The sequence below is a fragment of the Hibiscus syriacus genome, unplaced genomic scaffold (assembly GCF_006381635.1).
Source record: "Hibiscus syriacus cultivar Baekdansim isolate YM2019G1 unplaced genomic scaffold, ASM638163v2 tig00000916_pilon, whole genome shotgun sequence".
Taxonomy (NCBI): Eukaryota; Viridiplantae; Streptophyta; class Magnoliopsida; order Malvales; family Malvaceae; genus Hibiscus; species Hibiscus syriacus.
The window spans coordinates 1,161,591-1,187,156 of record NW_024061833.1 but is presented as its reverse complement, the minus strand read 5'-3'; the positions used below and the strand labels follow the sequence as shown (position 1 = coordinate 1,187,156).

Here is a 25,566-nt window from a genome sequence, read left to right as displayed (position 1 = left end):
CTACCTGTTAAGATTATCCAATACCTCTGAATAATATCTGTAAACTCTGGTGTGTTCCCTAATCATATAAATATTTTATCTGATTTCCGACTTGAATTATGTTATGATCCTGACCTGGATTCTGATCTGATATTGACATGGATTCTGATCTGATACATGACCTGGATTCTGATATGATACTTGACTTGAATTATGTTTTGATTTTTGATATATCCGTTTACGGACGGAACATGTTTTATTGGGGGGTATTGTTGGAGGAAGATTACTTGGAGGTTCCTCGGCTGTGTGCTCAGGGCCTTACTTACCGGTTCCTCGGCTGTGTGCTCAGGGCCTTACTGTTAGTGACGGGGTTGTATGGTTCTGGGGAACCTATACATTTTGTTCGTGACGGATGGGGGTATATATATATATATGTTTTAAAAAGATCTGAAAAGTTACATGGTTTTTTGGGAACACACTAGAAAACCTATTCTGATCTCCTGAACTCAGTCATCCGAAATATTTCTCTGAAACAAAAGCTCATTGTCCGTTACCACCTGAAATATCAGTAGGATCTCTGCTCAACATAAAAATCTGTAAATATCTGAACCAATAAGGAAAATATGTTTATCTGTATCTACACGTTTTTCAGCATCATCTGGTAGTTCTGTATTACTGAGCTTTCCAAAGCTCACTCTATTACTCACATTTTCAGGTTAAAAGAATTGTACCAGTGCATCTATCGACTTCGGTAAGGGAGTTCTTCCGGTGTTGTTGCAGAGTATGGTACATGTGATTAGGGGGCATGTAATTATATTTGATTTATATACGAGTCTGGAAATCTGTTTTATTTTTAAATAGTGACAACTGATTTTATAAGTTACATGTTTCGGATAAAAAGATTTAAATTTTCCGCTATTTTTACAGTGGGTCGCTCCGGTGGCCCTAATGTGACTTCCTGGATCGGATCGGGCTACCTGCATCGGTCTCTATCAATGTCAATGAATGCACCCGCCTCATGTTTTCTCATAAAGTAGGAAAAGTTTCCCGTTCCTGTTGAACCACCGTAATAACCATCTGCAACCGTCAAATGGTATATATAAATGGGTTCTCTACGGGGAATATGCCCACGTCGATCGGTGCTATGCAAATCGTCGAGACTTTGAAGTGCTTCCAGAATTGATTGTACAAATCTAAATTGTCGGAGCACGCGATCAGTAGGATGCCACTCGACAATCGCATAACATATCATAGGGACCACCACCATCCAAACATCTAATGGGCCCCTTAAGTCGTGTGGGATACAAATCCTCATATCTTCAGTACAATAAGGAGCACATTCAAACTAAAACAAATATATATAATTCTTATCAAATAATATTATAATTATATAACAATAATTAAAAATAGATTTTGTTATTTAAATACATACCTCTGTGTCAGCCTTCTGATAAATGAGTAGCCTAATTGATTCTAATTCATCAGGTAAATCTTGATGATCTTTCCTTGCAGTAAAACACCTATTCAATGAAATAATTTTTATTATATACTAGATATAATGATTAATATATGAAATTAGTATTGTAATTACCTCAATAATAGCGGGAAGACCAATGAGTTCTTCACAACCGGACATAAAAAGGGTATGCGATACCACACCCAAGACTGTAGCAGAAGGAGACATCTACCGATAGCATTTTTCCTATAGTCAGTAGCTTGACACATTTTCCTATAGAGGGATGCCAAAACTGCCGAGCCCCAACTCAGTGTGCAGCCAAATAAAAATTGGCGAGATGCCGTAACCACATATAGTTAACTTGGTTGTGCGATTTGTCTGGCATCAGGAGCCCTCCTATCAGCTATAGTATGCATGCCAGTGCATACATTTTTACCTGCTCCTCCGAGGCGTTGCAACTCAAACGCTTGAAAGTTGCATCCAACCAATTTAACGGAATCCGACTACCTTTAAAATTAGGCGGGACACCTCCAAGATACTCCTGGCATAATGAATTCCAGCCACCGTGTGCCACACCAGAAAGTATATCTCCATCTACCGAAAGCCCCAAGTGCATGGAAACATCCTCCAGCGTAATCGTGCACTCTCCGCACGGAATATGGAATATGTGTGTCTCTAGTCTCCACCGCTCGACCAATGCAGAAATCAGGTTGGATTCTACGTTATAGTGCCCTTTGTATCTAGCTACGTAACCGAATCCAGCCTCGACTAAATACGACCATACAGAGGTTGGTATCTCTAACTTAAGATTACAGATAAAGGGATCTAATATACTATCTCTCTCCTAATTTAATAAATATTATAAAAATTAATATATAAATTAAACTAAATAAATAATTAAACAAAATATTACCAATAATTAAAATTAAAAAATAATTTAAAAATATTACCGTGTCAGTAAAATGCCTTGAGATATGATGTCTATCTAAACGAAGCAGACAACCTTCCATTTTATAATTGTAAAAAATAATAAATAATTAATATAATACAATTTAATAAAATACTAAAATATTAATTTATTATATAAAAGAAGAATATATTACCTTCTAAATAGAATTTGACCGGGTTTGAGCTTTAAGAGGGTTTGGGCTTTGATATGGTTTGAGAGGATTTGAGAGCATTTGAAAGGATTTGGTGTGTTTGAATGAATATATGAGGGGGTATTTATAGGGTTGGGGATGGGTTTGGGCAGATAGGGTAATTAATTGGGGGAGTGTGAACGGTTGATAATTAAATGAAAGAGGCGGATGGTAATCTGTGCCTTACTGACGTGTGTCATAATTATCGCGCCCCAGCTGGTGCCACATCAGCGTAAGGCGCGGATTATCATCTGCGTCTTTCTGAAAAGAGTGCTAGATTGGTAAAATTTTTTGAAACGATGCTTGACAGGTAATTAAAACCTGTCAGGGTGAAGTGTTATATTCTTACTAATCACAAGAGTTTGAAGTATCTTTTGACCTAGAAGGAACTTAATCTGAGGTAACATTGTTGGCTTGAGCTATCGAAGGACTATGATTACGAGATTGATTATCATCCGGGTAAAATTAATATCGTTGTAGATGATCTGAGCCGAAGGCTATAGCTGATCTGAGGTCTTTATTTTCCAGGATGAAATTATATGATGATAGCATTCTGTTGGTAGAATTATAGGTTAAGTCGACCTTGGCCGACGAGATCAAGGCCAAGCAGGTTATTGATAGCTCGTTACTTGCCATTATTGAGCAAGTTGAGCAGGGTACTACCTCAGATTATGCTTTTGACCAAGATGGAGTTCTATGCTTTAAGGGTCAATATTGTGTACATGATGATGCAGAGTTCCAACATGATATCCTTAGTGAGGCTCACAGTAGCCCTTATACTATGCACCCCAGTGAAGATAAGATGTATCGGAATCTGGGGGACATATACTGTTGGATCGGTATGAAGAAAGATATATCTGATTATGTGGTTAGATGCTTGACCTATTAGCAAGTTAAGGCAGAGTACAAGCATTCGTCGGGTCTATTACAATCTATCAAGATTCCCAAATAGAAGTGTAAGCGTATTACTATGGATTTTGTTACTGGTCTACCTTTGACTTCTTCGAAAAAAGATTCTATCTGGGTGATAGTTGACAGACTTACAAAATCAACTCATTTTATTCATGTGTGTGTAAATTATTCTTTGGAAAATATGGCTAGATTATATATCTATGAGATCATCATATTGTATGGTGTACCGCTATTTATCATTTCTAATCGAGATCCGAGATTTACTTTGAGATTCTAGAAAGTACTATATGAGGCTATGAGTATGAGATTGAATTTTAGTACAACTTTCCACCCGCATACTGATGGTCAATCTGATAGGGTGATTCAGGTTTTTGAGGATATGTTGAGAGGTTGTGTGATTGATTTTCGTGGTAGTTGGGAGGATTTTTTTGCCATTGGCTGAGTTTGCTTACAATAACAACTATCAGGATAGCATTCGTATGACACCGTACAAAGCACTTTATGGGCATAGATGTTGTACCTCGATCTATTGGACTAAGTTGCGTGATAGAAAGACTTTGGGACCTGATTCAGTACGAGAGAATGAGGACACCATCAGATTGATCTGTGACCGCTTGAAAGAGGCATTTGACAGGCAGAAGTCTTATATTGACCAGCTTAACCGTATTCACGATGTCTTTCACGTGTCCATATTGAGGCTCTATCATCCAGACCTTAGCCACTTTATTCAATTAGATGATGTTGAGTTGATGCCATATTTATCCTATGATGAGGAGCTTGTTCAGATTTTGGGTCGAGATGAGAGAGTGCTAAGGAGCAAGCGTATCCTGATGGTAAAGGTTCAATGGAGTAACAGTGGTCTTGAAAAAACCACCTGGGAGACAAAGGAATCAATGGAGACTTAGTTTCCGCATTTGTTTGCTTCAGGTAATTTTTTAGGATGAAATTTCTCTTGGGGGAAGAATTGTCACACCCCCATTTAAAATTAAAAATTAATTTGGTTAATTTTGGGATTAAATTATAAGTTTCAGAAGCTTACAACCCAGTTTTAAACCTATAGGAAGTTTAGGGACTTAATCATGAATTTTCCCATTTTTTCTAGTTAGTGGAAAAATAAGAAGGTCGTCTGGTTGCTGGTAAGATTTGCCACTTGATCTTGGGCCCACTTGGATACCTCCACGAGAGCATCTAATTTCGCTATTTCATCTTGGTTTGTATCAGTTCGGGAGATACTCTCATCTTTTTCCTTACCCTTGTTTTCTTTGAACCCTAGTAACATAGGCAGCTTGGCCTTTGTAATACCTATCATCCCAAGCAATATTTTATCAAACTGGTCATCATCCATCTCTTTTACGGTAGAGTACTGTGATAAGATTTGGAAATAGCAGGGCACTAGCAGGTCGCTTCAAACAAGTGTGAACGTGTTCCACGATTATCTTGCCTATGTCAATGGAGCACCCAAAGAAAATAGAGTGTAGCAGAACCATTATATGCAATGAGATAGTGGTGTTATGGGCAGTGGGGAGGAGCTTATGCTTCATAAAGTGGTTCCACAACTTAGCCCTCGATTGTAGCCTCTCACGATCCACTGATCGTCAGCTCACTTGCTACCCATTCTTCTTTGTATTTGAAAAGCAGAGGTCCTCCAAAATGCCATGCTAAGTCTCGTTGTCTACCTCCTTGGCGAACGTGGTGTGCTTATCCACAATATCTTGATATTTAAAGTAACAATTAATACCTAAAGGGGTAAAACGAATAAAAATACCTCGAACCACCATAACATGTTGGTTAAGATCGATTATGTTGGCATAAAATTCCTTCACAAGAGAGGCATTCACGTTCCTTGGATCCCTAGCAAATTTATGTACTTTTTTTGGTTAACAATATCCATTACATCTCCTCCAATGTCGGCATCTTCAGCATTGGAGAAGAGGAAGCCTAGCTCAAAGAAAACCCGACAGTTATTGAACAATTGAAACCGTTCTTACGCCGCTTTGTCAATGAAACGCGGTAGTGATGAATGAATCATGCTTGGAGGACGTGAGCGCACCATCGTTTTCTTGTCGAAAGAAAGAAAGATGAAAAAGTTGGACGCTTTCGATTATGGCGTGCGTTTTGAAAGAGGAAAGAAGAAGAGAAAAAGATGAAGTTCGTGTGAGAGAGTAAAAAAATAAAAAATAGGAAAATGGGGGTTATTTAACGGGTGGATGGGGTGTGAGTTGAGGAAAGAGACAAAATTATTAAATGCAAAAGTAAAACCCAAAAAAGGAAAAAAATTCAAAAAGCGAAGATTTCCCTCTTATTTTTGTCTTGTTACCGCTTACTCCCCTGTCCTTAACTGTACTGTCCTCACATGCCATCTGTAGGAAGTTTCAGAAGCTAGCAACTTAGTTTTGAACATGTACGAATTTTAGGGACTTAATCATGAATTTTACCATTTTTTATGTTCAGTGGAAAAATAAAATAAAAATTTCAAGTGTGTAGCTGAGGGGTTTCAAACCCCTATCCTCAGGCATGGCCAACCATCACCCTACCATTTAAGCTAGGTCACTATTTGTGATATTTTAAGTAAGTACATTATTTAATGCTTAAGGCTCGAGTTATAATACCCAAAACCCTAAATCCTTAAATTTCTCAACCTTAATCCCTAGCCTACTTTTTTAATGATTCCTCACTGTCCGACCACTTTTGGAGTGCACAACCACCCTCATTCGACTCGCCATCGACCGGTGACCAAATCCCCTCTAGTCCCTCACCAGAATTCATCGCCGATTACCATGGGAAGCTCATCTAAGCACCGTTGAGACCACTTTCACCTCGATTTTCATGATTTTTGATCGCCTCAGTCATCGGCTCGCCTCACCTCCATCGTAACTGGACTCACCATCTCTATATGCTCGAAACCTAATCGGCAGGTCACAGTGTCATTGCCATTTTCATCGATAACCATTTTAGGTAAGTTCCGATTGTATTTCGGTTATTTTGAAATGATTTTTGGTTAAATCTTGGTTGTAAATTATGTTTGGATGCTTATGGAGTACTTGACTGACTTACCCAACCCATTTCCACCGTCTCACGTACCGCCACGCGCAGGTAGTGCGCGTGGGGCTCCTCCGCTGGTCCAGGAGTCTTATGGAATAGGTCAAAGAGTCAAAATTTTTGAAAAGACATATTTTTATGTTTTTTGACGTCCTGAGTCCGAATTCGAAGTTCGTTTTGTCAAATTCAAACTTGAAAGCCTCCGAATTAACTGTTAAACCGCATGTATATGTAATTAAGTATTTTATTTAAGAATAATTAGATTAAGGTTAATGAATGATCTAAGATATTGTTGTTTGAAGGTACTCGAGACTCTCTTGACAGTTTGATAGCTTGACCTAGCTTTTCTCGATCCATTCGACCGTACGAGCCAGTGGTTACTCGTATGACCCGTGAACTTTATGAATACCTAGATTAAAATGTTACTTTGTTAGTAACTCAGTTTTACTAGGATTTAGGTTCGAGCACTGTTGTAGAGCATGGCGAGCCAGGTGCTCAATAGGCTCTCTGACTGACCCTATTTTTGCGAGGTGTGTTCCCAGTGTGCTATATGATTGTTTTTATATGGCTATTTTACCTGTTTTGAATTGTGAATAAATTATCTGATTTTAAATCCTGATTTATTATTCATGTTTTATTGATTATAAATATGTTTGTTTGATATCTGCTCTCATGTTATTTGTTTTACTGAGATATGATTATGTTTGAATTAAAAATTTATTGTCTTTGCTGTACTTTATGCGCTGCTATATTGAGATACTTATGGAATGTTACCTAGAGTCTTTAAGGTGCAACTCTGATAAAGATGGTAAATTCTTATAGATCTAATGCAACCCTTGGGTGGGCGCCTAGGCCCACTGGGCCTAGGGTAAGACCTTATAGACCCTAAGGTACTTCCTTAGGGTGGCTCATCTAGTTTTTACATTGGGGTTTACCATATGGCTTGGGGGTACTACCCCCAGGTGGGCTCCTATGCTTTGGCTAGAGTAAGACCTTATGGCCCAAGGTGTTCCCTTAGGTTGGCTCTTATACCCAATGGGTATAGGGTAAGTCCTTATAGATTCAGTATTAGGGGACTGCATTTCGGTGTACCGGATGAGGGTAGATATGAATTTTAAACTATAAATCTCATTGATTACCTTATGTTATATTACTAAATCATTATTTAAATACTTATATACGACGCTTTATTTGCATTATTGGGACACACTGAGCTCCCTAGCTCATTTGTAACATCCCAAAGACCGGGTTAGTGACTAAAACAAAAATTTTTAAAATTTGATGATCAATTTGGGAGAAATTAAAAGTTTAGGGACTTAATTAGAAAATCTTGGTGTTGAATTTAGTAGCAAAATTTTGAAATTTAAAGGGCATAATAGCCATTTAGCAATGAATGCATTTAAAATTCATTGGCAGTGTATTAAATAAACATGTGGAGTTTGTAAGTGGGGAAAAATCAAGCATTCCAGAGAACTCTACAATTTTCTTCCTCTTTCAGCCGTGAACTTCATTTGGAAAAGTGAGTTTCATATTAGTTGATTAATTGTTGCAATTAAGATTGGTTTATGTTCTTTGGGTAATACTTAAGCTTAAGGAAAGCTTAAGTTGTCTTAAAACCAAAAGATGAGAGAATTAAGAAGGATTTAATATAAGAGTTGTTTAAGTGAAATGGTTGAAAAGAGTTAGTAAATGAAGTTTGAGGGAAAAATTGACTTGTCATCAGTTAGTCTAAGAAGTATTAAGTGATAGAATTGAAATTAAAACATGTTGAAAATATAGTGAGATTCTTGGTTTCAAGATTTATGTTAAGATATTGAGGATGATGAAGTGTTGAATGGATATAAGATGATTGAAATAATGATAGTTGAGTTTAACGGCATGAAAGGAGTTTAAAATGGAAGGTTTAAGTAAGTTTGGTAACTTTTCTGGTTAAAATGAATAAGTTTTGGGCAAGGGGTATCGATACTGTTCATCCAGTACCGATAATTCTAAAGAAAAATGAGTAGATTTGAACTTGGGGTATCGATACTGAAGGAGCAGTATCGATACCATAAGGAAAAATCAGATGAAATCTTTAAGAGGTATCGATACTTAAAGAATGATATCAGTATTGTTTACAGGGGTATCGATACTAAGTGTCTAATATCGATACCATTACCGAGTTAAAATTACAGAATGTCAAAATGGTATCGGTACCATGAGGGGGTATCAATACCATAGAAGAGTAGTATCGGTACTATAGTGGGAGTACCAATACTATTTAACCTTAAATGTTAAATTCAAGTGTTCTTTTTAGCTTAAGTTATATTGATGGGTTATAAGCGATTCGAACTCCGATATTAATATAAGGCATATAATTGTGTAGATATCGATCGAAAGCAAGTATCTGATGAGTTAACGGGATAAGATCGAGCAAGAAAGAGATAAGTACATGACTTGGACTAGTGAGGCTAAGGTGAGTGTATAATAGTAAGAAATATGATCTGATGGAAATTAGACTTGTGACAAGTCTGTTTCCTACATTTGGAATATATGATTGCATGAGTAGATTAATGATTAGGATTGGTACTATGTGAAAAATGACTTGTATGCATTATATGTTATGTGAACATAAGAGAACAAAACATAAACTATATGATATAAGATAAGTGATTGTGTTCATATATGATATATGTTATAAGATAAGATATATGTGGTTACATGAGACATGATATGAGATATATGAGAAAAGGTATATGTGATGATCTAAGTGAATATATGAGATATTATGCCTATGTGATCATGTGAAAAAGAATATAGGTTATGGGATTATGAACTATTTGAATACAAGTATATGTGAATGTGAATCATATGAAAATGTTCTATGTGTAACTGAACTATGTGCCTATAAGAATATGTGAAATGAAATAAATGATAACTCCCATGTTTTGTGATATGAGAGCTAGGGGTATAGTTGGCATGCCAAGAGTCGAGGGTTCTATGTGGTCCTTCGGGATATATATGTAATCCTTTGGAACATATATGCGGTTCTTCGGGACACATATTTTGTCCTTTGAAATATATATGTGATCCTTAAGGAGTGGTCATTCGGGACATCTATGTGGCCATTCGGGACATATATGTGTGGTCATTCGGGACATATATTTGGTCCTTCGGGATATTTCTATGTGCCCCTAGTGAGAATGTATACGAGCTATGGTGACAGCATATGTGCACAACCTCAATGTACTCACATATATTTAGTTCTCAGAAGTATACATGGGCTAATAAAGAGATAACAACAAATACACTGTATGTGATGTATATGTTTTGTGATATGAATTACAAGAATTATATGATGTTGTGTGTATTATTTGGTTAAATGAGTCATATGATAGTTAAGAACGTTAGGTACAAGAATTTGATTAAAATATATGAATGAATATAATAGTGATAATGAAATGATATTAATGATGATAATGAAAAGATATGTATATGTATACATTTGGCTAAATGAAATGTTATATGATTTTGTGTGATATCATTGTATGAATGTTATGCATTGTTAAGTAGTTAGAGTTTCCATTATAAGTTTAAATGTCTCACTAAGTCATCGACTTAGCATGTGAGTGTTTCACACGTAGGTTCTGAGAGGCTTTAAGAGGAGTAAAGAAATGATAAGCAAGTCAGGTCAGCTTCTCCTTTCTAAAGATCAGATCAGAAAAATATATGAATAATATGTATTTTGTTATAAGGAAATTAGTTGGCATGTAAACAAAAGATTTGAATTGTATCCGATCTAATAAGTTTTGTAAACTCTTTGATTGAAATTGTATAAAGTATGCATTTTGATTTAATAAAAGTTAGAATTTTCATTCTTTTGTAAAAGTAAATGTGTTGAAAAGTCAATGTGATATCTTAGACTTGTATCCGGGTAGGATACAGGTTGTGGTTGTTACATCATTCCCCCAAACTTTCCCTTTCATATACTTTTGGATAGGCACCCCTGACTTGGCACTTAGAGGATCGGCACATCACCCTACAATAATTTTGTTGTGATGTTTCTATCTTCCAAACTGCCCACATTTGGTGATATGTGCCTGTATTATTCAGTGTTACATGTTTTATGTCGAATTTTGATTTACTATTGATGTACAGGTTATTGGGATACTCAGTATTTGGTTTACTTTCGACATTCTATATTTTGTTATACACTTAATATTTTATGTCTTATATTATTTGTTTTAAATGATTTAATATTACTATAATTTAAGTTATTTTAAGATTGTTAACATAATCCGCTATATATAGTCGTAACGTATAGGATGTGTAACATCCTCAATATCAGGTTAGTGACTAAATTGAAATATTTCAGAATTTATTGATCAAAATAGATAATTTGAAAAGTTTAGGGATTTATTTGAAAATATTTTATAAGGATTGTTGGTAATTATTAAATGAAGTAAAGGGTAAAATGGTCATTTAGCAAGGAAAGATTTTTATTTTTTCCTTTTTAAGGGAGTGAACCACGTGGAAAGGAAGGAAATAAAAAAGAAAATTCTAGAGCTTGGGTTATCTTCTTCCTCTTCTCTTCCCGTGGCTCCATTGATAAGATACTGAGCCTAAACAAGTTCAGGAATAACCATAAAGTTAAGTTTCGATCAAAAGAAAAGAAATCATAAAAGTGGATTTGAAACTTAGTGAGGCCAAGGTGAGTGCATATTCATTGATATATGATATGTATGGAAATAAGACTCGCGATGAGTCTATTTCCAATATTTGATTGCATGATTCTATGAATGTTAATATGGGTGATAGGATTATGTATGCATGAATACATGAATAGAGTCATAGGTGTTATATATGATTTCGTGTGCTATTGGTATAGGTAATGGTATGATGACAACATATCAATTATATGAATTATATTTAAGCGAATAAATGAAAAGTGAGATAAACGAAGTAGGGTTGACCTATATGATAATATAAGAATATGAAATAATTTATATGATAGAGATTGACCATGTGATTTAAACTACAAGTTAAAGAAATTATATGATATCTATGAACATAAGATAATCAAGTGTAAGATATGTGATATTGTATAAGTGATTATATGGGAAAAATTATGAGTTCTATGAGATATGAACAACGTGATCATATGAAAATATGACAATGAGCTATGTGAAAGAAACTAAGAGATTATGTACCTATGTGATATGTTTATATGAATATGTGAAATGATAAAAGATAATTCTCATGTTATGTGTCATGAGAGCTAGAGGTATAGTTGGCATGCCAAGAGTCGAGGGTTCTGCGTGGTCCTTCGGGACATATGTGTTATACGTGGTCCTTCAGGACATATGTGTTCTATGTGGTCCTTCGGGACATAGTGGTCCTTCGGGACATAGTGGTCCTTCGGGACAAATTCTACGCGCCCTTAGTGGGAATTATACGAGCTGTGGTGACAGCATATGTGTACAACCTCTATGTACTCACATATCTTTAATTCTCACATGTGTACATGAGTAATAAAGAGATAACCCTAAATACAATGTATATAATATATATATATATGTGTGTGTGTGTGTGTGTGTGTGATATGAATTGTATGACATGATATATGTGTGTTATGGATTATTGTATTTGTTATATGATATACATGAATATATGTTAATGTATATGTGAATGAGTATAAATGATTTACATGATTATATAAGAATCTGTTATAAGATATATGATATGAACATAAGAGATCATATGAAGAAGGGATGAACAAGGGATAAGAGATATGAAGGATAATAGTAAATGAGTATGGTAAAAACATAAATGATGACATGTATGTATATACGTATGTAATTGTTACATGAAAAGTATATGAGTTGTATGATATGATAGCATAAAATATTCATGCTTGATTAGGTAATTAGGGTTTTCTTTATGAGTTTAATGCCTCAATAATTCATCGACTTAGCGTGTGAATGTTTCACATGTAGGTTATGAGAAGGTTAAGGAGCAAAGTGGAGCAAGACAGGTAAGCCTCTCCTTTACTATGATCAGAGCAGACAAGATTTTTAAATCATATGTATTTTGTTATCGAGAGTAGTTGGTATATACTTAATGTTTGAATTATAAACGCTCTGATCAGTGTTAAAGATATTTTATTTGTAATAATATGAATTATGAAATTTGTATTTAATATAAGTGGAAATTTTTCATAGATATTGATCGTTTGTAAATGTATATGCTAAGGCTAGCAATTCAGTGCAAGTATACGTAATCGAATCAAGTAATATAGGGTAAGTGAGTTATCATCTCATCAGGGATTGGTCTACGATTTTAACCTTCACCACAACTTGAACTTATTGTCACAAGCTAATTCCTATTATCTTGTCAATTTAAACAAATATTAAGAAAACAAGAAAATACTATAATGTATGATTGCAGAAAAGTTTGGTCGAGACAAAATAAATATGCAGACTATTGAAATAAACAAAATAAAGACAAGTGTAGATTTAAATATAATGCAAACAACCTCACATATTCAAACTTACCACAGAGCACTTATGCTAATCTTTTCCATTGACAACAATTACTCTAAGTCTAGAATGAATTATTATGACTTGCTTAAGCTGCCCGACAGGATTACTAAGTATTCTTAGACTGTTTCTATGGCAATACTACTCAGCGTTAACTACAACCCTTGGTTTGTCAGACTGTTGTTGTAGCAATACCGCTTAGCGTGAACTATAGTCATTGTCTATCCTACTCTAGTGTGTATCCCTCTTAGTCGATTGAAACTCGCTCATTATCTCTAAGGTAGACAAGTTAGAACATCACCATCCTTTATCCATTCCGTTGTTCACGTAGAACCATCTTAATTCTCTCGAATCTAAGAATCACTATCTTGACAAAAGGCAATCTCTCGATGCTCTTACATTGCCAAGACATGTTTTACCAAAACCCCATGCAATCTCTCGATGCTCTTACAGTGTCAAGGTAAAATATTCAAATAATGAACAAATTAATCATGAGCAAAATCATAATTCATCATTCATAAAACATAAAATAATTGTCTAGACAAAACAAAGATTAACACCACGTAAGACAGTCATGGTGCTATAAAAAAGTCATCCAAGTATCATCGTTTAATACAACCCCAAACATGTAAAGAATTTAAGAATAAAGGAAGAACGACTCCCAAAATCAAGGGCTCTGTCGTGACAAATCTGATCAGCACCGCGCCTGCCTTGGTGATCAGCCTCTCTTGAGACCTGACCACCGCTCTACTACAGTATGGCTATGGAGAGCACCAAGGAAGGTCGGTTGGTAAATAATGGGAAAGCACTGCAGTTGCTCGCTCACACCTTCAGCAAAGCTCGTCTCTCTTCTTCCTTGTCCTCTTTCTTTGGTGGTTGGTGGATGGATATTTATAAGGAGGAATCTCCCAGGGTTTTGAATGATTGGAGATTCCTTAAATAACTGTTATTATTTGTCTAGACTAAAAAAGAAAAGGTGGCTGACGGCTGTCAGAACATTTAAGGCTTGCTTGTACGTGAAAGAGGTCATCCAGCTGGCATGTGACATATGCGATTTCGTCATATCCGCTTCAGACTTTTCAGAAATACCTTGCCTTGGCGAGATAAATCTTCTCCTCACGTTCTTTTATGTTCCATTAGCCCTTTCAAATTACGTTGTCGCGACTAAAATGTTATTCCTCTGTAAGTTTCTTGCATATACACAATCCACTCAAACCCTTTCTCCTCAGCAGCATTAGTTAAACCAAATAAATCTTGCCGAAGCAAAACTTATCCACCATAAGAAAATATAACCTAAATGCAACTAAAATGTTGTGCATACTTTGTTTAGACGAGCAATAAATTAAGTGAAAAGACTAGAAATTGAGTCTTTTTACGGAGTTATCACATCCCCAAACTTAAGCTATTGCTTATCCTCAAGCAATGTACAATAGATAGAAGAAAATTAAAATATTCATGGCAAAACATTGTTAAGAAAATCATATGGTTTGAGATTTCAGCCCTCAACAAAAATAACTAGTCTCAACATGTTCGACAGTCATATCAGTCAAGTCCTTTCCCTAGTTAGGATTCCTTGCTATTGTGTGTGCGTGATTGTAATCGGTCTATGCATTAAGGTAATTAGAAAACTTAAAGTAAGTGCTTCTGGGTTGTCAAGGCATCAAATTATTTGTCAGGCTTAGTTTATATTCCTAGTTATTTATCAACTTTTTTTTGAGGAGTCAGCTCATCACACCTACCGTCCCATACTCTAGGTGAAAGGGAGCATACCTCAGCTACTCTCATTTTCTTATGAAGTTTTTCTGTTTATGACCTTGTATAGAGGAGTGTCCCTTTTATTTTTCAAGTTTTAAACACTAGGGAGTTCCACTTTAACCTTAAAATATTTTCAATATCTCGGCAAGCATAAAGTTCTTTTTTAAAATTTTTACTGATTACCTTAAGTAGGGACAACCTACAATCGTGTTTGTAAATTTCAAAGAATCAGGCCTAAGGTTGGTTATCTTCTTTAGATAATTTTAACAATAATTCTGGCCTAGGCAATCGAATTATACATTCATCATTGGGCATCTTTAATCCATTCCAAGCAATAAGCCTAATATGCTTATGTCATGGCAACCAAAATTTTCAACTAAATATCATCAATTGTTTTTTTTAACAAAGTATGGAAAATATGGCATAATACATCCCCCAAACTTGAGGGATGCGTTGTCCTCAATGCATGAGAACTAAAACTACATGAATCTATATGCAAATGCGAAAATAAAAAAAATTAAAATGCAAACTTATTGTGGTGGTGTGGGTTGATTGGATGCTCTCGTTCGATGTCGTTTAGGCAGAGAGGGACTCTCTGATCCCGAGTCTACTGCTACTATCATCGAGGGTAATGGCTGAACGATACGGCCTGTCGTTCACTTGATGTGTTTCTTGATGGTTGAGGCTAGTGCTGGAGTTGGTTGCTCTACAGTATGAGTTGGTTGTGCAGAAACTGGAGATGGACTTGGAGCTGGTTCTGGAACTAGCATTCCTTGACAGATAGGGGACTGTATGGGACCTTGCTCGGGTTACTTCGGGGTGGGAGTGAAATCTTCATCGGAGAAGAAGTTGGGTGGGGTCTCTTGAGTGCTCTCGGAGGTTGAGAAGGATGAGGAACTGAGCAACTCTTCTGTGTCGCCATGGCCTTCATCTGGTACAGGTGAGACATGGGTGGCTAGTGGTGGTACGTCAGTGGGTACTTCTGGGGGACATTCGATGTCGAGGTGTGGAATGTGCTGCCGCCAGTAGTGTATTTGAGAATGACGTTGGGGAAAGGTGATAGATTGTCAGTTGTGATCGGGAGAAACTCCTTAAAAAAGGCGTTTAGTTGTGCATCCCGTGCCTTGACATACTCAAAGAAGATATCCATGTGATCCTCAAGGTGCCCTATCTTCTCACGTGTTTCTCACGTGTACGTAACCACTGCTGTCATTCTGACCGCGATAAACAATTTTACTCCCCTCTTCAGTCCTTTATGTGGGGCGTTGTCATCGAAACTCATCAGCTCGGGTACTTTCTTTTTGGTGATACCCTCCTTGGATTTAATGAAGTCCTCAAAGGGCTCATCGGGACCTTCTTTTTCCTGCATATAGTAGTTATCAAGTTAGGATACAATAGATTACCTCGGTTTCTTTTGGCGCACTCATGGATTTGTTCGAAGATGAACTCTCCAACATCGATCTTCTTCCCGTATATTATTGAGTGTAATAGCATCAATCTTTTCATGAGCACAGTTGTGTTGTGAGATGTTGGCATAAACTTACCCTTGAGAAAATGGTTCCACAGTTTTACGACGGGCTTAAGGGCTTGACGATTGACTCTCTTCTTCGTTAGAGCATTCCCTTTAAACTTGGCCCACCCGAAGCAAAGATCTTCAAGAACTCCGATGTATGTTTCCTAGTCTACCTCAACCACAAATTTCTTATGATGCTCCTTCACTTTCCCCAACTTGAAGTATATGTTGAGTACTAAAGGGAAAAATCGAAGGAGTTTCCCTCGGATATACGTGTGGTTGAATGGGTCTTCAAGATGGGCGTAGAACTCCCTGGCCATTGCTGGTGCTACGACCTTGGGGTGACAAGCAAACTTCTCCCAATTGTGCTTCCTAATCTCGTCCATGACTTCCGGTCCGAATGGCTCTCATCCTCTGATGGAAAGACGAACCCGTCTTCCAAATACAATTGCTATTTTTGGAGGTTTTTAAAGCGTGCTTCGGCTGTTTGGAAACGTTCAAAGCTCGGTGTTGGGGCTGGGTTTTTCTTTGATCTGGCCATGATACTTATTTGGTGCAGTGAAGTTAGCAACGACGATGGGGAAAATTTTGTTGAAAGAAAGAAAAAAATTCTTGATGTAGAAAGAGAGTGAGGCACGATGAAGAAGATGAAGTTTGGGTGGTTTTTTTCTGGAAAGTAATGGGTAGTTTCTTTGGGGTAAATTTGTCAAAACACGAGGGGAAAGGATTTTTGCATTGATTACAATATCCTTGATTGGACGTAAAGTTGGGAAAAAATTACTTTCCCTCCTTAATTATACCACCCAAATCTCTTACCCTAGGGTTTTCTCTCCTTTCATGCGTGAACTATCTTCTCATGCTACCACGTGTTTGCTGCATGCCTGCAATAAATAAAAAAATTATAAAATAAAGCAAAATGGATAATGCGTGTATAAAATAACTTAATTTATTTATGTACAAAATTCAAATTTTTTGCCTAGGCAGTAAATATTTGTTCAAGTAAGTAAGGAAAACTCTTGGGCATCATGTGCCATTGATGCTGATTTATCTCGCATGACTGGGGCTCCTTTGTACTTATTTAGCCTCTGCCCGTTCTCCTTGAAGATGGAACCATCATCTTGGTTCTTGATTTCTATTACCCCATTTTTATGAACTTGATGTACGATGAACGGTCCTGACCATTGTGACTTTAGCTTGCCTGGAAAAAACTTAAGACTTGGTGTTCTAAAACGTGTGAATATATTTTTGTGCAAAAATTTTAGCACTGTCTTGGAATCATTCTTAGGTGTTGCAATGGATTCAACCCACTTGGATACATAATCCACTACCAAGAGGATGTACAAATCTCCAAATGATGTGGGAAAGGGTCTCATGAAGTCGATTCCCCATACATCGAAAAGTTCAATATCCAGAATATTTTACCATGGCATCTCATGCCATTTTGATATGTTACCTGTTCGTTGGCATCTATCACATGACTTATAGAGTTCATGCGTATCTTTGAACAAGGTTGGCCAATAGAATCCGAACTGAAGTACTTTTACAGATGTTCTCATTCCACCAAAGTACCCTCCATAAGGTGACGAGTGACATTGAAGTAGAATTTCTTTCTACTCTTCTTATGGAACGCATTTTTGGATTATTTGGTCTCCACATTGCTTGAATAGAAATGGTTCATCCCAGTAATAATGTCGCACATCATGTCAAAACTTTTTTCGGCCCTGGCTAGATAAATCAGGAGGAACAATACCACTAACAAGAAAGTTAACTATGTCAGCATACCACGACGCAACCGTGAAAAATAATATTTTCTCATCAGGGGAATCCTCTTGAATTTTTTTATGTCTTGACAATCATATTTGTTATCTAATCTAGACAAATGGTTTGTCACTTGATTTTATGTACCCTTTCTATCCTTGATCTATAAATCGAACTCTTGAAGTAATAATATCCATCGAATTAGCCTAAGCTTTGCATCTTTTTTTGATCAAATATTTAATGGCAGAATGATATGTATGCACAATTACCTTAGTGCCTATTAGATATGGCCTAAACTTATCGAATGCAAATACTATCACTAATAGCTCTTTTTCAGTGGTGGTATAGTTTACTTGTGTATCATTAAGAGTACGGCTCACATAGTAGATAACATGAAATATCTTACTTTTTCGTTGTCCTAGCACTGCTCCAATTGCATAAGCACTAGCATCGCACATGAGCTCAAAAGGTTCGTTCCAGTCAGGTGAGATAACGATAGGTGATACCGAAAGTTTTTTCTTCAAATCTATAAAAGCATTCAGACAATCATTAGTAAATTCAAATGGATGATTTTGTTGAAGTAAAAGACAAAAGGGTTTAGAGATTTGAGAAAAATCTTTTATGAACTGCCTGTAGAAGCCTACGTGTCCAAGGAAACTGCGTACACCTCTTACGTTAGTGGGTGGGGGAAGGTTTGCAATTACTTTCACCTTGGCTTTATCGACTTCAATGCCTTGACATGAAATTTTGTGACCCAACATTATTCCCTCGGTTACCATAAAATGTCATTTCTCCCAATTTAGTACTAAGTTGGTTTCTTCACATCGTTTCAATACCTTAGATAAATTGTCGAGGCATCGATTGAAATCGTCACCTGAGATGGAGAAGTCATCCATAAATATTTCCATACATTCTTCCACCATATTTGAAAAGATTGCCATCATGCATCTTTGGAAGGTAGTTGGAGCATTACATAGCCCAAGCGACATTCGTCTAAATGCATAGGTACCATATGCGCATGTGAAAGTAGTTTTCTCTTGATCCTCCGGTACTATGGCTATTTGATTGTATCCTGAGTATCCATCAAGGAAGCAATAAAATTCTTTTCCCGCTAACCTAGCATTTGGTCTATAAAAGGTAGGGGAAAATGGTATTTCTTTGTTGCTTTATTTAGCTTCTTATAATCCATACATATGCGCCAGCCCTTGACTGTTCTAGTAGTGAGGAGCTCATCATGTTCGCTTTTAACCACGGTTACACCACCCTTCTTTGGTACACACTGCATCGGGCTGACCCATGAACTATATGATATAGGATAAATCACTCATGCATCCAACCATTTTATAATTTCCTTCATGACTACCTTCTTCATGATTAAGTTGAGCCTTCTTTGGGGTTTCACTGAAGTACTATGGCTATCTTCTAAATTGATCTTGTGCATCCATTTGGTAGGGCTAATTCCCTTCAAGTTTGCCATTGTCCATCCTATAGCCTTTTTGTGATGTGATAAAACACTCAACAAACTATTCTCCTGTTCAGAGGTTAGATTGACAAAGATTATCACTGGTAAAGTTTCATTACTTCCTAGGTATGCATACTTCAAATGTGATGGCAAGGTTTTAAGTTCCAAAATCTAAGGGTTCGAATTTCATACCTGGTCTATTATGAAGGTGCCTCGATTGTTCCTTTGTCTTTCCTTCATATTGTTCTTTGGTGTCATTTTCAGGGCACCTATTGTGTGCGTTATTCAGATTTATATTGTTAAGGTCATAATTCTCATAATTTTCTTCTGAAAATAATTCTCCTGGGCCAAAGTTTTCTTGTTCGTGTATCTCGGTTATAGGGTCATGGCACAAAGTGATGCATTCGTCTAGCTTTAGAGATTCATCGTGTCCAATGATTATCTTTTCCTCCTCTTCTACTTTTCAAATGCATTGGCATTCCTCTGAGTCGTCCACATATGTCATGGAATTGAAGACATTGATTGTGATGCTTTGCTCTCGTACTCGTATTATGAACTCTCCCTTTTCACAATCTATTAGGATTCTTCTAGTGGCTAAAAGGGTCGTCCCAGAATGATAGATGCATTTTCATCGACTTTGCAGTCCAAGATGAGGAAATCAACTGGAAATAGAATTTTTTCCACATTTACTATGACGTCTTCTATTCTACTCTCAGGCCGCACATAAGACCGATCGGCCAGTTGTAGGATAATTATGGTTGGAGAAGTGTGATACCCTTCTAGTTTCATAAATATGGACTTTGGTATCAAGTTTACACTTGATCCCAAGTCAACAAGAGCTTGTCCTACAAAGTCATTACCAATTGAACATGGTATTATAAAACTGCCAGGGTCTTTTTGTTTTTGTGGATGTTTTCTTATTGCATAACAGATTTCTGTTGTCGTGGCAACATGTTCTACCTTCCTCTTTTTTGTAATGATGTCCTTAAGAAACTTGGTATAGGAAGGCATTTGCTCTATGGCTTCAAGCAAGGGCATATTGATATAAAACTGGTCCAAAACATCAACGAATTTCTTGAACTGGATATCATCGTTATGTTTCTTCAATTGTTGAGGGAACGGTGGTGGAGGTCTCACATTATCTGTTGTTGGTGCTGAGGAATCTCTGGCCTTGGCCATGAATTTCTCATTATCTGGATAATGTTTTTCTGAGCCTTCATCCTTTTCCTTCTCTTCATGCGATTCATCTCATTCCTTATTTTCAGCTTGTTCCTCTAGTTGTGTTCTACCATGGCGAGGACTGTTTAGGTGTTCTCCTCCAAACTTGTCATTTTGGTTGACATGTGTTTCACTCCTTAGTGTAAGTACAATACATTGCTCATTTCCATGATGTTCAGTGATCTTAGTATCACTAGAGAGATTTTCTTGCGGGCGCGAATGAATGCCATAGCAATTTGGCCCACTTGATTCTATAATGCTCTTAAGGATGAACTATGGCTTGGCAAAAGTGTGGCTTGGCTTTGTAACAAATTTCCTTGATTTTTAATTGTTGTAGAATGATCGTGCATCAAGGTCTTTTTTGAGGCCATGAAATATTTTGTCGATGGCATAAATTCCTAGAATGACAACTCCAAGGAGTTAGTATTGGAATTAGTATTAGAGGAAGAAGCTGTACCTTTATTGTTTTGCCAGGGTAACTGATGATGTTGATTCTAAAAATTTTGTTGGTCTGAATTATTCTGTTGTGGCCTGTAATTTACTACGTGATTGTTATTGTTCCCTTGATTACTCCATGAAAAGTTCAGATGTTGTCTCCAACCAAGATTGTACGTGTTTGAATAGCAGTTAGTATTGCTCCGATTGTAATTGCCCACAAAATTGGTGGACTCATGGTTTTCAGGACATTCACTCTCATAATGGTTACCGTGACAAAATATGCATGCGTTATTGGTCACCTTGACTTCTCTTACCTTATTAGGACGTTGTAAAATTTTCAACATATTAGTTATGGCAGAAAGCTGAGCAGCTATCAAATCCTTACTCTCTAATTCATATACTCCATATGTTTTTCTGCCGGTTACCAACCTTGTAATTGGGAATTGATAGTCATTATTCGCTATACTGTCGAGGATATCAGAGGCTTCCTCAGGTGATTAGTCAAGTAAGGTGCCGTTTACTGAGGCATCTAACATCATTCGAGTGGGTGCATTAACTCCGTTGTAAAACATCACTACTTGAGTCCAGTCATGAAATCCATGGTTGACACATTTATGAAGTAAACTTTTGTACCTATCCCAATATTCATACATTGATTCATCATCTCCTTGGTGAAAACTTACAATGTCATTGCGAAGCTTTGTATTCATATTGGGCGGATTATATTGAAGTAGGAAACTTTTGCATAAATCTGCCCATGACTCTATTGAGCCGAAAGGAACTCTGCTGAGCCAAGCTCTCGCTCTATCGCGTAGGGAATAAGGGAAAAGTTTTAGTTTAAGCACATCTTCATGCACTCCTTGTTGTCGAAATGAGTCGCATACTTCAAGGAAAGCAGGAATATACTGTCTAGCATCCTCATTGGGTGAACCACCAAATTGGCCGATAGAATTTAGCATATTAAACATCACCTATTTAAGCTCAAAATGAGTTGCTTGTATCTCAGGTGCCACGATGCCTGGATTGAAATCATCAAGGATTGGGTTCAAATGATTTCGTATCGCTCTTGGTCTTGCAACTTTAAGATTAATGGCTATATCTGGATCATCGTGATCTCCTATGTTGTTGCCTTGCAATTGTAGTTGGTTTAAATGTTTTCTGGTTCTTTGGTCACGTAGCCTCTGTCTGAATGATTGTTCAACTTTAGGGTCGAATGGTTCCAATGGTTTACCAGCAGATCTTAGTGTCATATAATAATAAAAACCTATAAAAGAAAATAGTAAACTACGTTAGACTAGATAAATATAAGGTGACAAGAAAAACTTGTTATGGATAAAAATTTCGTCAGTTGCCAACTTGATCACTTGTAAATGTATATGCTAAGATAAGCAATTATGTGCAAGTATACACAATGAATCAAGTAATATAGGGTAAGTGAGTTATCGTCTCCTCAGGGATTGATCTACGATTTTAACCTTCACCACAACTAGAACTAGTTGTCACAAGCTTATTCCTATTATCTTGTCAATCTAAACTTATATTAAGAAAACAATAAATTATTATAATGTATGATTGCAGAAAAGTTTAGTCGAGACAAAATAAATATGCAGACTATTGAAATAAACAAAATAAAGACAAGTGTAGATTTAAATATAATGCAAACAACCTCATATATTCAGACTTACCACATAGCACTTATGCTAATCTTTTGCATTGACAACAATTACTCTAAGTCTAGAATGAATTATTATGACTTGCTTAAGTTGTCCGACAAGATTACTAAGGATTCTTAGATGATTGTTATGGCAATACTACTCAGCGTTAACTACAACCATTGGTTTGTCAGACTGTTATTGTAACAATACCTCTCAGCGTGAACTATAGTCGTTGTCTATCCCTTTTAGTCGATTGAAACCCGCTCTTATCTCTAAGGTAGCCAAGTTAGAACATCACCATCCCGGATCCATTCCATTGTTCAAGTAGATCCATCTTAATTCTCTCGAATCTAAGAATCACTATCTAGACTAAAGGCGATCTCTCAATACTCTTACATTGCCAAGACATGTTTTACCAAAACCCCAGGCAATCTCTCGATGCTCTTACAGTGTCAAGGTAAAATATTCAAACAATGAACAAAACGATCATGAGCAAAATCATAATTTATAATTCATAAAACATAAAATAATTGTCTAGACAAAACAAAGATTAACACCAAGTAAGACAACCATGGTGCTATAAAAAAGTCATCCAAGTATTATCGTTTAATACAACCCCAAACATGTAAAGAATTTAAGAAAAAAGGAAGAACGACTCCTAAAATCGGGGGCTCTGTCGTGACAATTCTGATCAACACCGCGCCTGCCTTAGTGATCAGTCTCTCTCGAGTCCTGTCCACTACTCTGCTACAGTCTGGATATGGAGGACACCAAGGAAGGTCGATTGGTAAATAGTGGGAAAGCACTGCAGTTGCTCGCTCACACCTTTAGCAAAGCTCTTATCTCTTCTTCCTTACCCTCTTTCTTTGGCGACTGGCAGCTGGATATTTATATGAAGGAATCTCCTAGGGTTTCGCATGATTGGAGATTCCTTAAATAACCGTTATTATTTATCCAGACTAAAAAATAAAAGGCGGATGACGGCTGTCAGAATATTTAAGGCTTGTTTACATGTGAAGGAGGTCATCCAGCTGGCATGTGACATAGGCTATTTCGTCATATCCGCTTCAGACTTTTTAGAAATACCTTGCCTTGGCGAGATAAATCTGCTCCTCACGTTCTTCTCTGTTCCATTGGCCCTTGTAAATTACGTTGTCGCGACTGAAATGTTCTTCCTCTGTAAGTTTCCTGTACATACACAATCCTCACAAACCCTTTCTCCTCAGCAACATCAGTTAAACCAAATAAATCTTTCCGAAGCAAAACTTATTAACCACAAGCAAATATAACCTAAATGCAACTAAAATGTTGTGCATACTTTGTTTAGACGAGCAATAACTTAACTGAAAAGACTATAAATTTTTTTACGGAGTTATCAGATATATTTATACAAGTATAAGTTTGAAAAGTCAATGTGACATCTCGGACTCGTATCCTGGTCGGGTACGGGTTGGGGGTGTTACATTTAATGGTATCAGAGCTAAGGTTTAGCCAATTATAGGTTTAAACAGAATGTAAACGAGTTTTAAAATTGTGTACATGCCAACATAAAGTGAAAAATTTCTGATATGATAGTGTAAGGAGTATGTTATCTTGCTAATAGAATAAAATTAGTATGATATAGTAGAAATTTGATTATAAGAATGGTCGAAGTGAATCGAGAGGTGGTAAACCTGATGGTGGTAGTAATTCACCTGCCCTGGCCAGGTAGGATGAAGAGCAGACACCTCAGGAAGTGCCTCGTAAGATCAAAGGTTGATTTCGAAAAGTTGAAATCATATCAGAATAGTGATAGAAGGTCTTCACTGTTTTGAATCGGAAAAGTGATATGGAGTATTTTTGTTATTATATGGATAAGATAGAATATGGTGAATAAGTGTCACCATAAGGACGTTAAAAGATCATATAATATGGTGAGAATTTGTAGAAGAATTCAAGAATAAGTGCATTAGTGACAAGTTTATAAGATAAATGAAATCAAAGTTATGAATTTGGAACAAAGGGATAGTACTGTGTATAAGCAAGAGTGTGGATACGATAATGGATATGATGAGGGTTTGCATTATAGGTGGAAAGAGTTAGTGTCGGCTAACAAGATTATATGATGAAAAATGTATTGAAGTTATAAGATTTTAAGATATTGTTGGGTTAAGATAACCAAATATGAAGTGGATTTGAATACAGTTGTATATTTTGATCATATTAATGTGATATAGTGAATGAGGTGATGATTCGTATGTCTGAGTGAAGCTAAGGATCAATAATAAGAGTTTAAGAATGGGTACATTGGTGATCAGTTTATAAGAGAAAGGAAGTTAGAATGTTGAGTTTGAACAATGGAAAGTATATGGTGTATGAGAATAAATGTGGATTTGATAAGTTAAGTAAACTATTGTTGGGATAATTTCGATTGGAAATGATGTATATGATTAGTTTGATTAGGGATTATGCCCTAGATTGAAAAGTTGTTACTGATTAACCGTAATGCTATGGATAATAGAGTTATAAGATTTGAAGAAAAGATAAAGTTAAGTTAATCAAGTATGATGTGGATCTGGATGTGGTTGTGTATTCTGATCATATAGATATGATGTAAGCAAGGAGATAAGTATTTATATGTTTTAAAGGGAGATTTAAGAGAGGAATTACAAGTACAAGAATGAGGTTCTGTATAATTAAAGTTGATTATCAAATTTACGAAGATGCGATTAAGATCGGTAATCC

The 25,566-nt window shown here is 36.4% G+C and overlaps 1 protein-coding gene across 1 annotated transcript; it reads left to right on the top strand.

Moving 5' to 3' along the window:
* Window positions 1-3,006: 3,006 nt before the first annotated feature.
* On the top strand, window positions 3,007-4,391 carry LOC120116892. The gene is made up of 3 exons (XM_039137282.1): window positions 3,007-3,033; window positions 3,146-3,442; window positions 3,954-4,391. Exons 1-3 carry the CDS (start codon window positions 3,007-3,009, stop codon window positions 4,389-4,391), a joined length of 762 nt encoding a protein of 253 aa, XP_038993213.1.
* Window positions 4,392-25,566: the final 21,175 nt, after the last annotated feature.

Excerpts from the sequence above, each read along its gene's own strand:
- LOC120116892 (XM_039137282.1), top strand. The coding sequence starts at position 3,007 with ATGATTACGAGATTGATTATCATCCGG. Across the intron at positions 3,034-3,145 it reads CGAGATTGATTATCATCCGG|GTTAAGTCGACCTTGGCCGA; the intron begins GTAAAATTAATA and ends GTAGAATTATAG. Across the intron at positions 3,443-3,953 it reads AAGATATATCTGATTATGTG|GATAGCATTCGTATGACACC; the intron begins GTTAGATGCTTG and ends AACAACTATCAG.